Source organism: Podarcis raffonei, chromosome 12, assembly GCF_027172205.1.
Source record: "Podarcis raffonei isolate rPodRaf1 chromosome 12, rPodRaf1.pri, whole genome shotgun sequence".
Lineage (NCBI taxonomy): Eukaryota > Metazoa > Chordata > Lepidosauria > Squamata > Lacertidae > Podarcis > Podarcis raffonei.
Genome location: NC_070613.1, coordinates 42407154 through 42421257, shown reverse-complemented (window position 1 = coordinate 42421257; position 14104 = coordinate 42407154). Strand labels below are relative to the sequence as shown.

The 14104-nt window shown below is 40.5% G+C and overlaps 1 protein-coding gene across 5 annotated transcripts in view; it reads left to right on the top strand.

The window, feature by feature from the left end:
* Positions 1-14104, top strand: part of NEK10 (NIMA related kinase 10) — a 110244-nt gene that overhangs the window by 4634 nt on the left and 91506 nt on the right. For all 5 annotated transcript variants that reach the window (XM_053410571.1, XM_053410572.1, XM_053410569.1 and 2 more), the window contains exons 2-6: positions 3303-3403; positions 3732-3792; positions 4908-5041; positions 6877-6975; positions 13186-13270. In XM_053410571.1, the coding sequence (XP_053266546.1) occupies positions 3342-3403; positions 3732-3792; positions 4908-5041; positions 6877-6975; positions 13186-13270 (441 nt within the window). In that variant the 5' untranslated portion in view covers positions 3303-3341. The remainder of the gene's footprint in view (positions 1-3302; positions 3404-3731; positions 3793-4907; positions 5042-6876; positions 6976-13185; positions 13271-14104) is intronic.

The window sequence follows — 14104 nt, the reverse complement described above, 5'->3', positions numbered from 1 at the left end:
AATTAAATTCCACCAAGCAGAATACTCAAAATTGATTAATCAGGAGATTGAATGGAAAATAAAACAGATGAAGCAAAGATCTTTTGAATCAGCAAATAAATGTGGAAAGCTGCTAGCTTGGCAGCTGAAAAAAAGACAAAAGCTAAACACGATAACAAATCTAGAGATTGATGGAAGGATCGTACAGAAACCAGAAGAAATTAGGAGGTGCTTCCACAGATACTTCAAAGAACTGTATGCACAGGGGCCCCAGAAAGAATCAGAGATAGATCAATTTCTAAAGATAAATGGACTATCAAAAATAACTCAAGATAAAAGATCAATCTTGAACTCTACAATAACCTCACAGGAAATTGAAGGTGCCATTCAGAATATGCAACTAGGCAAATCTCCAGGCCCGGATGGACTTACCTCCAAATATTACAAGGTTCTGAAGGACTATTTGATACAACCTTTGTTGGAGGTATGTAACCAGATTATGGATGGGAAGAGGGCACCAGAAACGTGGAAAGAAGCCTTCATCACATTGATACCTAAGTCAGAATCTGAAAAGACTCAGCTTAAAAACTACCGTCCCATCTCACTCCTAAATGTGGATTACAAAATATTTGCAGACATTTTGGCAAATAGACTTAAAAAAGTCTTAAATGAAGTAATTCATAAAGACCAAGCTGGCTTTCTCCCTGGTAGACATTTATATGAGAACACTAGAAACATCATTGACATTTTAGAACTTTTGCAGACTAACAGGAACACAAGGGCGGTGTTAATCTTTATTGATGCGGAGAAAGCATTTGACAACATATCTTGGATGTTTATGAAGAAGAACTTGGAAGGGATGGGAGTGGGACGGGGGTTTGAGAATGGATTACATGCAATCTATTCAGAACAAAAAGCTAAATTAATAGTGAACAATGTGGTGACGGAGGAATTTAAAATTGAAAAAGGGACACGACAAGGGTGCCCTCTATCCCCTCTGTTATTTATTTCAGTCCTGGAGGTGCTATTGAATATGATCAGAGAGGACCGGTTGGTACAAGGGATAGAGGTCGGAGTGAAACAATATAAACTGAAAGCTTTTGCAGATGACCTAGTTTTGACACTGCAGGAGCCAGAATCCAGTACAAAAAGAGTTCTCGAACTTATATCTGAATTTGGTCGGGTGGCGGGATTTAGGTTGAATAAACAAAAAACTAAGGTTCTGACCAAAAATTTAACAATTACAGAAACAGAGGGGTTTCAGAGAGAAACAGAACTGAATGTGGTTAAAAAAGTGAAATACCTTGGGATCTATTTGTCCTCCAAGAATTTGAATTTATTTAAGGATAATTATGAGAAATGTTGGTTGGAAGTTAAAAAGGATTTAGAAATTTGGTCAAGATTGAAACTTTCCTTGTTGGGAAGAATTGCAGCTATAAAAATGAATGTGTTGCCGAAAATGTTATTCTTGTTTCAAACCTTACAGATCGTGGACAGAGTGGATTGCTTTGGAAAATGGCAGAAGGATATATCTAGATTTATCTGGCAGGGCAAAAAGCCCCGAATAAAGTTTAAAATATTAACAGATTCGAAAGAAAGAGGGGGGTTTGCCCTGCCGGACTTGAGGTTGTATTATGAAGCTGCAGCCTTCTGCTGGCTGAAAGATTGGTTTTTGTTGGAAAACACCGATGTCCTAGATCTGGAAGGTTTTAATAATGCTTTTGGATGGCACGCATACCTATGGTACGACAAGATTAAAGCACATAAATTGTTTAAAAGCCACATTGTCAGAAAAGCAATTTTTGCAGTCTGGATGAAATATAAAGACTTACTAGAGAGTAAAACTCCGAGGTGGCTATCACCAGTGGAGGCCAAGGCCCGAAAAAGACCCAATATGGAGGCCTATTGGCCGAAATATTGGGAATTGACTGAAAAAATTGGAGACAATTGGAAGTTGCAGAGCCAGGACAAACTAAAAAATAAGGTGCGAGATTGGCTACATTATGCTCAAATTCAAGAGGTTTTCAAAATGGACAAAAAAGTTGGTTTCCAGGTGGAAAAGTCGAAACTAGAGACAGAATTGTTAGAACCAAAGACAAAGCTGTTATCTAGAATGTATAACTTGCTGCTTATGTGGAATTTACAGGATGAGACAGTTAAATCTGCTATGATTAAATGGGCACAGGATGTTGGACACAACATTATGTTTGAAGACTGGGAAAGGTTATGGAACACCGGAATGAAATTCACGGCCAGTACGGCCTTGAAGGAAAACATTATGAAAATGATATACCGGTGGTACATGACCCCAGTCAAGTTAGCTAAGATACATCACCTGTCCGACAATAAATGTTGGAAGTGTAAGGAAGCAGAGGGGACTTTCTTTCACCTCTGGTGGACATGCCCAAAGGTTAAGGCTTTCTGGGAAATGATTTACAATGAGTTGAAAAAGGTATTTAGGTATACCTTTCCCAAGAAACCAGAGGCCTTCCTGTTGGGCATGGTAGACCAGAAAGTGTTAAAGAAGGACAGAACTTTGTTTATGTATGCTAGTACAGCAGCAAGAATACTCATCGCAAAGAACTGGAAGACACAAGATTTACCCACGCTGGAGGAATGGCAGATGCAGTTGATGGACTACATGGAGATAGCTGAACTGACCGGCAGAATCCGAGATTTGGATGTAGAAACAATTGAGGTGGACTGGAAAAAGTTTAAAGACTACTTGCAAAAGTATTACAAACTGTATGAATCTTAAGACGGTGCATGATTTGGAAATGATACGCTTTAGCAATTATGATTAAGTAAATAGTAAACTAAGTGATAAAAGAGAAAAGGAGATAATATGAAATTGAACATGTTACGTTTATTTTAAAGGTATAAAAATTGTGACATAATACATTGAATATAGATACATAACATGTAAAAGTTACAATAAGGTATGACATAAGGTAACAAATTGCTGACATTGTTAATATAAAGAACGCAGAATCGGAAGGGGTGGGGAAGTCCAAGTTGGGATTTTTGTTAAAAAAAAAAAAAATGGTTTCTTGTAAACTCCTTATTTGTTTGTAATGTATAAAATTTGGAAAGAAACGTAATAAAAAATATTATAAAAAAAAAAAATAATATTAATGGAATAGGACATTCCTATTTTCATTGGAGAAATGTAGAAGGGTATGCTCTTTTGATTTATTTAATCCCTGGACCTATTATGTATTCTTTGTTTTCTTTCCTATCTCCAATTACTCAGGTTATCTACTGGTATTGTCCTTCACTTGTCAAGTGAAAAAACAACATTTTTACATTTGTTTTCTCTTCAGAGGCATGATGTGTTAATCCTGATGCCTTGATGTTATACAATGCCTGATCAACACAAGAAGGTGAAGACCACAGACAAGGCAACTGATACCAAACTTCAAGGGTACTGTGCTTTTCGCTAAATGTCAGCAGTGACTCTCTGGAATCTGCACCAGCTGCCAGACAGAATAGTTTAATCTGAATCGCTCTGTGTACATGGTGACTGTTACTCTGGTCACCAAGACCTTTTCACTTTGACAGAAACAATTGGTGGTTAAGAAGCCTATAGAAATTGTGGGTGTGTAGAGCAGACCGCTGAGGCAATATTGTGGAATGCTTGATACAATGCCATAGAAATATAAACTTCATTATTATTTCATTTAGATTACTTACTGATGAAATAAGGTAGTGTAATGTGTTGTTAATAAGCATATAATTTATGTTTCTCCTAGGGATTACTCAGACCTTAAAAGGCTTCTGGCACTACTAAATGTCCAGTCAAGCAAACAACAGGTATTTTTCATTAGCCATTTTGTAACGACAGACTGTAATTATTAATTTATTCATTATTATTGAAATTAATTTGATTTTGAAAATACTCGAAATTAATATTCAGATATTCAAAATTAATTTTTGAACAGCAGCTTTCAGGCTCTGCGTAAACATGAGGGTGGGGGGGGAATCCTTTTTAGGAATGGATGGAGTTGAAAAGAAGGAACCCATTGCATATGGGTTTTCATTTGTTTCTTCGCAGGGAACTCTGGGAATTGTAGCTCTGAGAGGGCAATAGGGGGTTCCTAACCCTCAACGAGCTACATTTCCCAGGATTCTGGGGGTATGATACTGTATTAAATGTATAGTGTAGATGGGATTTGTGTGTTGAGGTAGGTCATGCCGATAGTAAAAGTATTTCTTTAAGAAACTGCCTGTGCCCTTTAAATAAGTCTTTTTTCTCTGGTACCCTATTATGGAGAGCTGTCATCAACAACTCCTCTCAGCCCTCACCATTGGCCATGCTTTCTGGGGTTGAGGGGAGGAGGAGTCTAATAACATCTAGAGGGCCACAAGTTCTTCATCCCTGCTGTGTACATAAACAACTTATTCTCAGGAGGCAGTGCTCTCATTCCCTGCTCTTAATAAGCTCACTTTGTTCTCTGTCTACTTCTGTAGAGCAGGTGCTTTCTATTCCAGGAAGGCTATTTGAGGAGAGATCTCTCCTCGGTTTTTGGTCCAGGTTTTTTAAATTTCCCTGAAAAGTATAGCTGCAAGCTTCCTGCTTCTTAGAGAGCATTCAACAAGGCTAAGCAGCTATTGCTGCTCAGAACTTTCTGCATCATGTGCACCCAACTGCCACTTTGAGAATGCTTGCTATGTTTTCATTCCTTTCCCCCCTGCCTACTCCAGCTGCATCTTTTCAAGATCTGTGTGCAGTTACGGAGAAGAGACAGCCTAGGGCGCTTTGAAATCTGCTGTATATATTGGATTATTATTTTTAAAAATTATCTCCTTGTTGTTTGAATTCAAGGGTTAAATTGCCCGAGGTCCCAGTGACAATCACGTATTTTCCTCTGACCCAGCTAAACACTTTATATCATTTGTCTTATAGTAAATCTCTTTTGCATTTGCAGCTGCCAGCCCTTAACTTTGAAAGTTCTAATAATAGCATGACCAAGTCTGAGCAATACTCCAGCAACCCTTGTGGAGAGAGATGTAGAGGTCAATGGCAAGAATCAACTGAAGCTGTTGAACTCGAACACTTTAGGTACCGTGCAGAAAAGAAAATGAATGTTTATTTTATTTATCTGGATCCAATTCAAATCCTTTTATGCTATATATATAATCTTTACTATTGCGTGTGCTCTAGCGTCATTGAAATTCTACTCAGTATTGATCCAGAGCAGATTCCAACGTATGGTTAGCAGAGTAAAATCTTAAACACGTTGCAGGATTCCCAAAAAATAGACCACAGGCGATTATATTTCATCCAGCAGAGCTTTACTGCTACTGAAGGCAAATGAGCATAATCCAAAAAATTTAGGATTGGCACTGTCCATAAGAAATCCAGTTGCAGCAGACTTAACTTAAACTTACAGTAACTTATAACAAGACTAAACCTTAGCAATAAGCATACAGAACACAACACCAGACGGGAAAGAAAGAGAAAGTGAAACCCAGGCTCCATCTGGCCTTACTTTTATAGTCAGCATAACCTTGACAGAAAGAGGTAAGAGAACCAGTTCAAACCAGCTGTACTTAGCTTCTCTGAAGGTATAACCCAAACATCATTGGTTTCTTTCACACAGAGAAGCTTCCAGAAGCTTCTTGAATTAAGTAGAATAGGAAAGATCTCTACACATCCGATCAATACTTTTTGCACTAAGAAATGCAAACTGACATCTAGAACCTCATGGGATAATAGTAAATAAATTCAATCGTAAGTGACCTTAAGACATACTGTATTATTGACATCTGACAGGGCTGTCTTAACTGTGGCTCAGATGTAAGTCCTATTGAATTGGATAGGGTTATTCCCAGGTATTGGGGGATAAGATGGCAGCCTTCATTGTTGCCTTGCATACAGGAGGCAATTTAGGATGTTTGCGGTCATCCTGAACTTCTGCTTTGCATGTAACACTGTAGACAGGAGTTTCAGAAGCCTCTTCTGATGGACAGTCCATCCAGGAACCCAGGTCCTACCAGCACTATGCTAGTGTGCCATCCGGGAAAGATGCCCTTTCAGATTTGTCTCTTGAACTTGGCTGAACCTTGCACGCTCCCCTCCTATGATAATTGACACCAGGCATGAATGGAATGAGTTCTTGTGGACCACTTTGCAATATTTATATGGAAGAGCAGCATACAAGTTGAGATAATAAATTAAGACATCAGTGGCAGTTGTAACATTCAGGGGAGAGGTAGGGACTGTTAGAATTCCTGCTCCATGATTGCAGTCATGGGATTGTTGTCTTTCACATGACGGTATATGTTTTGACTCCACAGAGTGGGAAGTGACGGAGACAGGATGTTTGTGTTACTATGTTCCGTGAAATGGACTATTGTCCTTTGTTCTTTCTCTTTGCTGTCTGATGCTAGAGAGAGAGGGAGCCATGTTGCAGTGTTCCATGTGTGTTTCTATGCAAATAAAGTATATTAGCCAAAATGCTGAGTTGCTGAGGTCTGTTACGCAAAGTGCAAACACTCTGCCGATCCCTAAGTGTGCTGGTGTCTGTTGGCATCGGTCGCTGTGATGTTCGGGCAGAAGAAAGCCTTTGAAGCTCCCGAACGATCGACCAGGAGGGAGGGAACATGCCAGTCGGGCATGTGTCTCTGCCAGGATCCTACTCAAGTGTAGGACAAGCTTCTGACAGGGACTTGCGCTATTGTTTCCCCTGGGTGCTGACCAGTGAGTCCAAGCAGGAGCAGGAATTCAGTTTGGAGTACATTGATTGTAACCTAGTAATCTTTGTGGTCATTTTCATTAAGTCACTGTAGTAAAAAATGCTTTTCCTGCACAGACAACCATCTCTTAGCATCCCATTACTGTGAGCAAAAGCATTTATGCCTTGTGCAATGCCCATTTGCCTTTTCTCCCCTTAGTATGAATTACAAGAATGAGAGGAAATTTAGTCAACATCCACAGCACAAGCTGTTTCAAGATATCTTCACAGCTTTGGTAAAGAACCGGCTGATTTGCAGGTAAGAAAGATCAACTATGTCTTTACCTTTGGAATAAGTATCAAAGCACCCAGCGGGATCAGAAAGGCGCCTCTTTGTGTGGTTGAGTTTCCCTTTGGAACAGGGATTGCTGCTCTCTCAAAATATTAGACTTCCCCGGTGGTAGTTGACCTTAACACTGGAAGTCTATTGACTTTCATTAAAAGAAATAGCATTAGTTTGGGGGTGTTCCAGTTAAAAGGCGGTATCTTGAAATTCTACAATCGGTCTAAAATCAGGAGGAAAAAGGTGGACTAGACACGCAGTTCTGCTATCTTTCTAAGTTGTAGCCTTTTGAAATACTTCTAACACGGCTTTCACTAAAATCTGAATTGCTGTTTTGATGATGGCTTATTTCCTGTTCTGGGACTTTTCATCCCAGCTACGCCAAGAACTGAAAGATCGCCAGCACAGTTCTAACCTTGTCTATTCAGCAGTAAGTCCCACTGAATTCATTTACTCACAGGCAGATGGGTATATAGTTGCTGCCTGGGGCTGCTCTCCTAACTCTGTTTACTTGAAAATAAGTCCCATGGAATCCAGTGGGACTTAATTCTGAATAGACTGTAAGTTGTTACGGTTTGTAGATATTTGATAGCAGGACTTCATTTTTACAGTAACAAAGAGTGGATATTTTCAAACTGGTGCATTTCATTGTTTGACTTTAACCATGTGGCAAACTGCAAAATATTTTAATAATCAGATATTTGTTTTCTGAAAGAGGACAGTATAGTTAACAATAATTTTTTTTTATCAGTTAGCTACTTATTCAGCGCAGGGAAACTGTAACACATGGCAGTTATTTTATGACATCTTCTGTTATTTTCTTACGTAACATTGCATATTTTATTGATATCCCTGTATCATTTTGAGGGTGGTATCATGAGTATGGTTGCCCAAGAGGACGTGGATGATGTTGACCAAGCTGTTGTATTAATAGCTCTGTGATGCCAGTAATATAAAAAGATTTGCAAGGAAACTACTTGTCCTCTTTAATAATATGTAGTTGCTGTTGCTTAGAACTCTTGGCACTATACCCAGATCAGTGTCTATGGTACAAGAAAGGGAAGGTGGTCTTATGTGAAGATACATCAGTAGGGTTGTCATATTCCCAAAAGTGAAAATCCGGACAAAGTTGTTCATCTTTTTTGGGGGGGGGGGAGGGAGGAGAAATTGTTGAGCTTTTTGGGAACATCTCCCCCCAAAATACCGTATTCTTTGCTCTATAAGACTCACTTTTTCCCTCCTAAAAAGTAAGGGGAAATGTGTGTGCGTCTTATGGAGCGAATGCAGGCTGCGCAGCTATCCCAGAAGTCAGAACAGCAAGAGGGATCGCTGTTTTCGCTGCGCAGCGATCCCTCTTGCTGTTCTGGCTTCTGAGATTCAGAATATTTTTTTTCTTGTTTTCCTCCTTCAAAAACCAGGTGCATCTTATGGTCTATGTTTTTGGGCTGCTTGGGGAATTTCAAAGCATTTTTAGGATTGCCCTACTTTGCCATGCATCCAGGTTTTCCCGGATGTTTTGCCACTTCAGCAAAATCCATTTAGGGAGCCTGATTCCCGGATGTGTCCAGGAAAACTCGGACGTATGGGAGCTCTACACACCAGTAGCTGAACTCTTGCCTGATTGTCCTGGTCTCCTTCGCCTGATTTGTATATGTATATTAACTGGATCAGGAGAACAGATTTGGCCTGTCTCTCCTTCACCCTGCCTGCCTGCATTGCCCTGGTTTTAAAGTTGGAGTAATGTTTTTATTTTATGTATTTATTTAAATAGTTCTAAACCATGCTTCCATAGAAAAATATAACAAGGTGGTGTGCAACGCAAAAACCTAACAGCACAACAATGAGCTCGGTAAAAATATCAACAGCATATCAGCCAAAAATATAAAGCTTGCAAAAGATTGCCTGAACAGTGCAGTTTGTCAAAGATGTGTGAAAGAAAGCAGGGATGATTCTCCCTGGACTTCTGTTAGCAAGGAGTTCATCATGGCCTTCTATGTGAAAGGCTTAGACCCTCCTAAAGACCAACTGACTCTCAGCAGCAGTGGGGACCATCAAGGATGCTTCATCAGTAGATCTTAGTGGTCAAGGTGGGGCATCAGGAAAGGTCCTTAAGATACTGTTTAGAACTTTGTGAATTAACAGCAGAACTTTGAATCTGGCTGGGTAGCATGTGGACAGCCATATGCTCATCCTTCTGTTGATTATTCTGGAGGAAATATTTTGCTCCATGGGCCCATCCATTAAGGTTCTTTCAATATTCCTCCAGGTGACCTGGCATTTCTTGTTTCCTTTTCCTGCCACCAGATTGAGGCAAGGATGAATTCTAAGATAAACATCTGTGTATGCTTCACTTAAAATATATTTGAGAAAAATGCAAGCACTTTGTTTTTGAAACTGAAACGGGCCCCAGAGACAAATCTTTGAACTTCTACTCCAGAGAAATCTTCAGAGATTTCCTTTTTTTTTGTACTCAACTGAACTTACGCATCAAAAACGCCATCTTGTGAAAGCCAATGCATTCTGCTTCAAAGAAATGCCCTTGAAATTTAAGGTGTGAAGAACTTTTATCACTAACTACAGTATACAAAACAACTCTAAGACATGCCTCCCTAGTGTGTGACTAGCCCCGTGTCAGTCTGAGATACACAGTATTTTTCCTACAGATTCATACTGCACAGGTTACAGAAATGAAATAGCTTTAAATTTTTTAAAAAATCTTGAATTGAATACAAATGCATTAAACCTTACATTTATACTTCCTTAAGGCTGATTTCATTGGTTTGCTTGTAACTCAGTCATACTCTGAGTAAACCCATTGAAATCAATGAAGCAGAATAACTTAGGTGCACTGATTTCAAGGGGCCTTTTCTGAGAATGGCTTAGCTGGATACAACTTTATCTTATACAACGTCTGGAGTCAAATAATCATGAAAGCAGTTCTGCGAACAAAAGTGGCTTTAAGCTTCATTAAATGGCAACTTGTCCCTGTGGGGCCACAAAGCTTATTAAACCTGGATGGTGTTCAGAAACAATCTGTGGTGTGGCATCTTGAGGGAGTGGCAGGAAGGGGGATCAGGCTGAAGGGAAAAGCCCCAGTTCTGCTGTGCTTGCATGAAGTATTTACATGAGTCTCATCAGCTCTTTGAATGCTGCCTGTTGAATTAAAGGATACCTTTTTAGGTAAATAAGTAACCCTGGGTGAGGTGTTGTTATGTACTAAGCTTGGATCCTAAAACAACAGGCAGGTAGGATCCTAGAATGCAACAACCTGATTGGCCTGCAGGAGCAGCCCAATCAGACCCCAGGAGGAAGTTAATCAGCCTATTAGGCTGGTGGGATACTAGGATGCAACAACTGCCTGCAGCAGCAGCCCAATCAGGCTCCAGGAGGGAAACATAATCAACCAATCAGATGGTACTTTTTTAAAGGTCTGCCATTACAAACATGACACAGTAGGTCAGGGTTGGGGAGCCATTTTTAAAGCCAAGGGCCGCATTTATTTTGGAGCCACCTGTTGAGGGCCATATGGCAGTGGTGGTACCACCAGAGGCAAAAGTGGACAGAGCAATTAATGCAAATTTTACCTTTGTCAGTATGCTGGTTTCTCTGTCTTTCTACACACACACACACACACACACACACACACACACACACACACACTAAGGGAAGCAAGAGGCATTACTGAAGTTCATTCCACACAGTCAAAACACTCAGATGGTTTTCAAAGCAGGGCCAAGACTGAGTATGGCCTGGCGAGATGTCAGAGGGCCTGATAGAGAGACTTGGAGGGCCACATTTGGCCTTCAGGCCTGAGGTCTCACACTGCTTCTATCAGTGGCGAAACTAGGCTTACTATAACCAGGGCAGAGACCCAGTTTGGCACCCTCTGTATGTGCATTTGCGTTCAGGCTGGGAGCCTCAATGGCACCCCTCTGGAGGCTTCACCCCGGGCAGAAAACTTGGCTAGCTGCCATCCCTCCTGTATCTTTGACACTGCTTCAATAATGTACCATATTTGCTATTCTGGGTTTGATCCTGAACATCATATCACAATAAGAGCCCTGCTGGATCAGAAGGTCTGTCTAGTCCAGAATCCTGTCTCCTATAGTGGGAAGTTCAGAAGCATGTTAGGAAAGCCTACGGGCAACTGGCATTCAGAGGTAAACTGGCCATTTGGCTGTTATGGCTAGTGGCTGCAAACAGACCTGTCCTCCATGTGATCTAATCTGCTTTTCAAGTTACCTAAGTGTGTGTGTTGGGGGGCGGGGGCAGCATAACCCTATCAAGTGACTGCAAATTCCATAAATAATTGTGCAAGTACTCTTTGGTCTGCCCTGAATTTGTTGCCAATCACTTTTGCTGGTGATCTTGAGTTATGTGAGAAAAACACCCTGTTTCCTTCACAGCTTGTGTAACTTTATGAGACTCAATCACAGCCTCCCTCCAAAGTTAGCTCCCCAGAATATTTCAACATTTTATCTTAAGGAGGAAGGGTGCCCCAGTTCCTCGATCATTTTTGTTCACCTCTTTCTGGAAGTTTCCCATTTGTACAGTTTTCCTTGGAGATGGAGTACAATTTCCTCTGGAGATTCAGTAGCCCAATCTGTACGTGGGAGTTTTAGTTCAGCAACCTATCTGTCCAAGCAAGCATGGCCAGCGGCCAGGAATGATGGGCGTTGTGATTCAATAAACACACGAGACATAACCGGCTGTGTTCTTAGATAAATAAGGTATACTATTCATAGTATCATATTATAAATTTCAACAGAAGTAACTCAAAAAATCCACATGAAAGGTTGTTACAGTTCCACAAAATCCTTACACAGAGTCTAGACAAGGATTTTCAGAATATTGGCCTTGTTTCGTCGTCCTGGGCTTCATCAGTACTTAAAGCTTATATGTGATATTACAGAACAGTGGATCTTATGGCATAATAGCAGCTACTATTAAGGATTTTGTGGAGCTGTAACAACCTTTCATGTGGATTTTTTGGACTTTAGGAAAAGACAGATGGAATAGACACCATTACACGGATGGACCTTATGTATGAACTGACTAAAGAATGATCTGATCCACTTTATGAGTTACTTCCGTTGAAATTTATAATTTGATACTATGAATGGTATACCTTATTTATCTAAGAACACTGCTGGTTACGTCTCGTGTGTTTATTGAGTATGCTTTACGTGACCATAGGTTTGTTTGTTGTTGTTTTGCGGGTGTTGTGATTCATCAAACTCTGAAAGACCAAAGGATCCCCACGCCTGGTCTACACTGATTGGCAGTGCATCTCCACAATTTCAGACAGGGATGCTCAACCTCTTACCTTCCACATGCAAAAGAGATGCTCTGTCACTGGACCAAGTCTTTTCCCCCTGTTTTATCATTAACTGATTTTAAATCAGCACTTTTCTCCGAGTGTCAGAAATCAATCTGGAGCCCTGTTATTGGCCAAGAGGCAGCTGATGCAAATGTGGAAAAGATCTGCTGGACGTGGTGATTTTTTTGGTCCGCAGAGATTCCTCTAAATAACCCAGTTCTTGGGAGTCTACGTGCATCCATTGCAGCACAGCCTTTATTTTTATCATATTATTTTTAGCCTTTGGCTTTATTCCCAGCATGGAACGGACCTGCTGTGCTAATCAACCATAACTGTTTCGGCAAGGGGGGGAGGTGGTGAGTGAGAGAGCTGGATATATACACAAATTGTATGTGTTTAGATATGTATCCATTCATCTGTATTGATAGTCATCTGTAGAAAATGATAAAGTAGTTAATTAGTTCATCTGGTATTACTGAAAAAAAATCTGAATTAAAAATATATATACAAATACAAGTGGCAAGTTTGTATACAGTCTGCTTTTACTTTCAGCTTACATTGGCTCGTAATTTCAAAGTGTTGACGTTGAAACTGGGAAGGCTCTTAAATACACACCCTCTGTTGAAAGTAGTGGAGCTACACTGTAGTCTAAAGATTAGCATCAGAAACAAATTAGGTGTGCTAGATTCAAACTGAAATAGTTGAAGTTCAGATGACTAATTGTGCGCTCCATAAAAATGCAATGTATTGCCTGCCAATTGGCTGAATATAGAACCTTTATTTAGATTTTCAATCTTGTGTTTGCTTGCTGATGTAGCTTAATTGGACCAACTTATTAATGCATTCTTTTTACCTGTTTGTTGCAGGGAGTGGGCTAACCGAGCATCATCTATCCACTTTCTGAGAGTTTTAATTTGCATAAGATTATTAATGAGAGACCAGTGCTATCAGGTTAGTTTGCCCATGGTCACCTCCTTGAAACATAAAATAGGAACATGATGCTAAAAGTGGCTGCTTAGATATTAGTGCAGCATTGATTTAGTAGACTTGGTCAGCTGATGCTGTACTAGCGACTTTGCAAACAACATTTACCAAATATAGTTAGCAACCCCCTATCTTAGAGCTCCTCCAGACTGGGTTTTGTGTTTTGTGTGGGTGTATCCTGCAACGTGCAGTTATAGTACATTAATGATGGATTTGTACTGGACCGTCCACAAATCATTCCACCTTTTTAGCTGTTCTGCTGTGCTCCCCCAGTGTTATTGCATTATCGCCATCTAGAGGGGGCACTCTTGCAACAAAAGCGGGACAGAAAATAAACTGCAACATTTGTGGCCTAAAATGTTGCAGAATAACAGCAGGAAGTGACAGGACATGCACTGATTGGAGAGGAGGTGGTATGTCTGCCCCAAAACCTTTTCAGGTGCAAACAGTATTGAAAGTGGAATTGTGTATAACTATCCCAATACAGAGATCACACATCGTCAAGAACGAGCAATAAAAAGGGGGTCTGGAGGGGCCCTTTATAAACTTGCATGTCCGGCTTTGAGCTGCTAGTTGGGACGCGGGTGGCACTGTGGCCTAAACCACTGAGCCTCTTGGGCTTGCTGATCAGAAGGTTGGTTGTTCGAATCCTGGTGATGAAGTGAGCTCCCGTTGCTCTGTCCCAGCTCCTGCCTACCTAGCAATTTAAAAGCACTCCAGTGCAAGTAGCTAAAGAGGTACCGCTGTAGCGGGAAGGTAAATGGTGTTTCCACGGTCTCTGGTTTCTGTCATGGTGTCTTA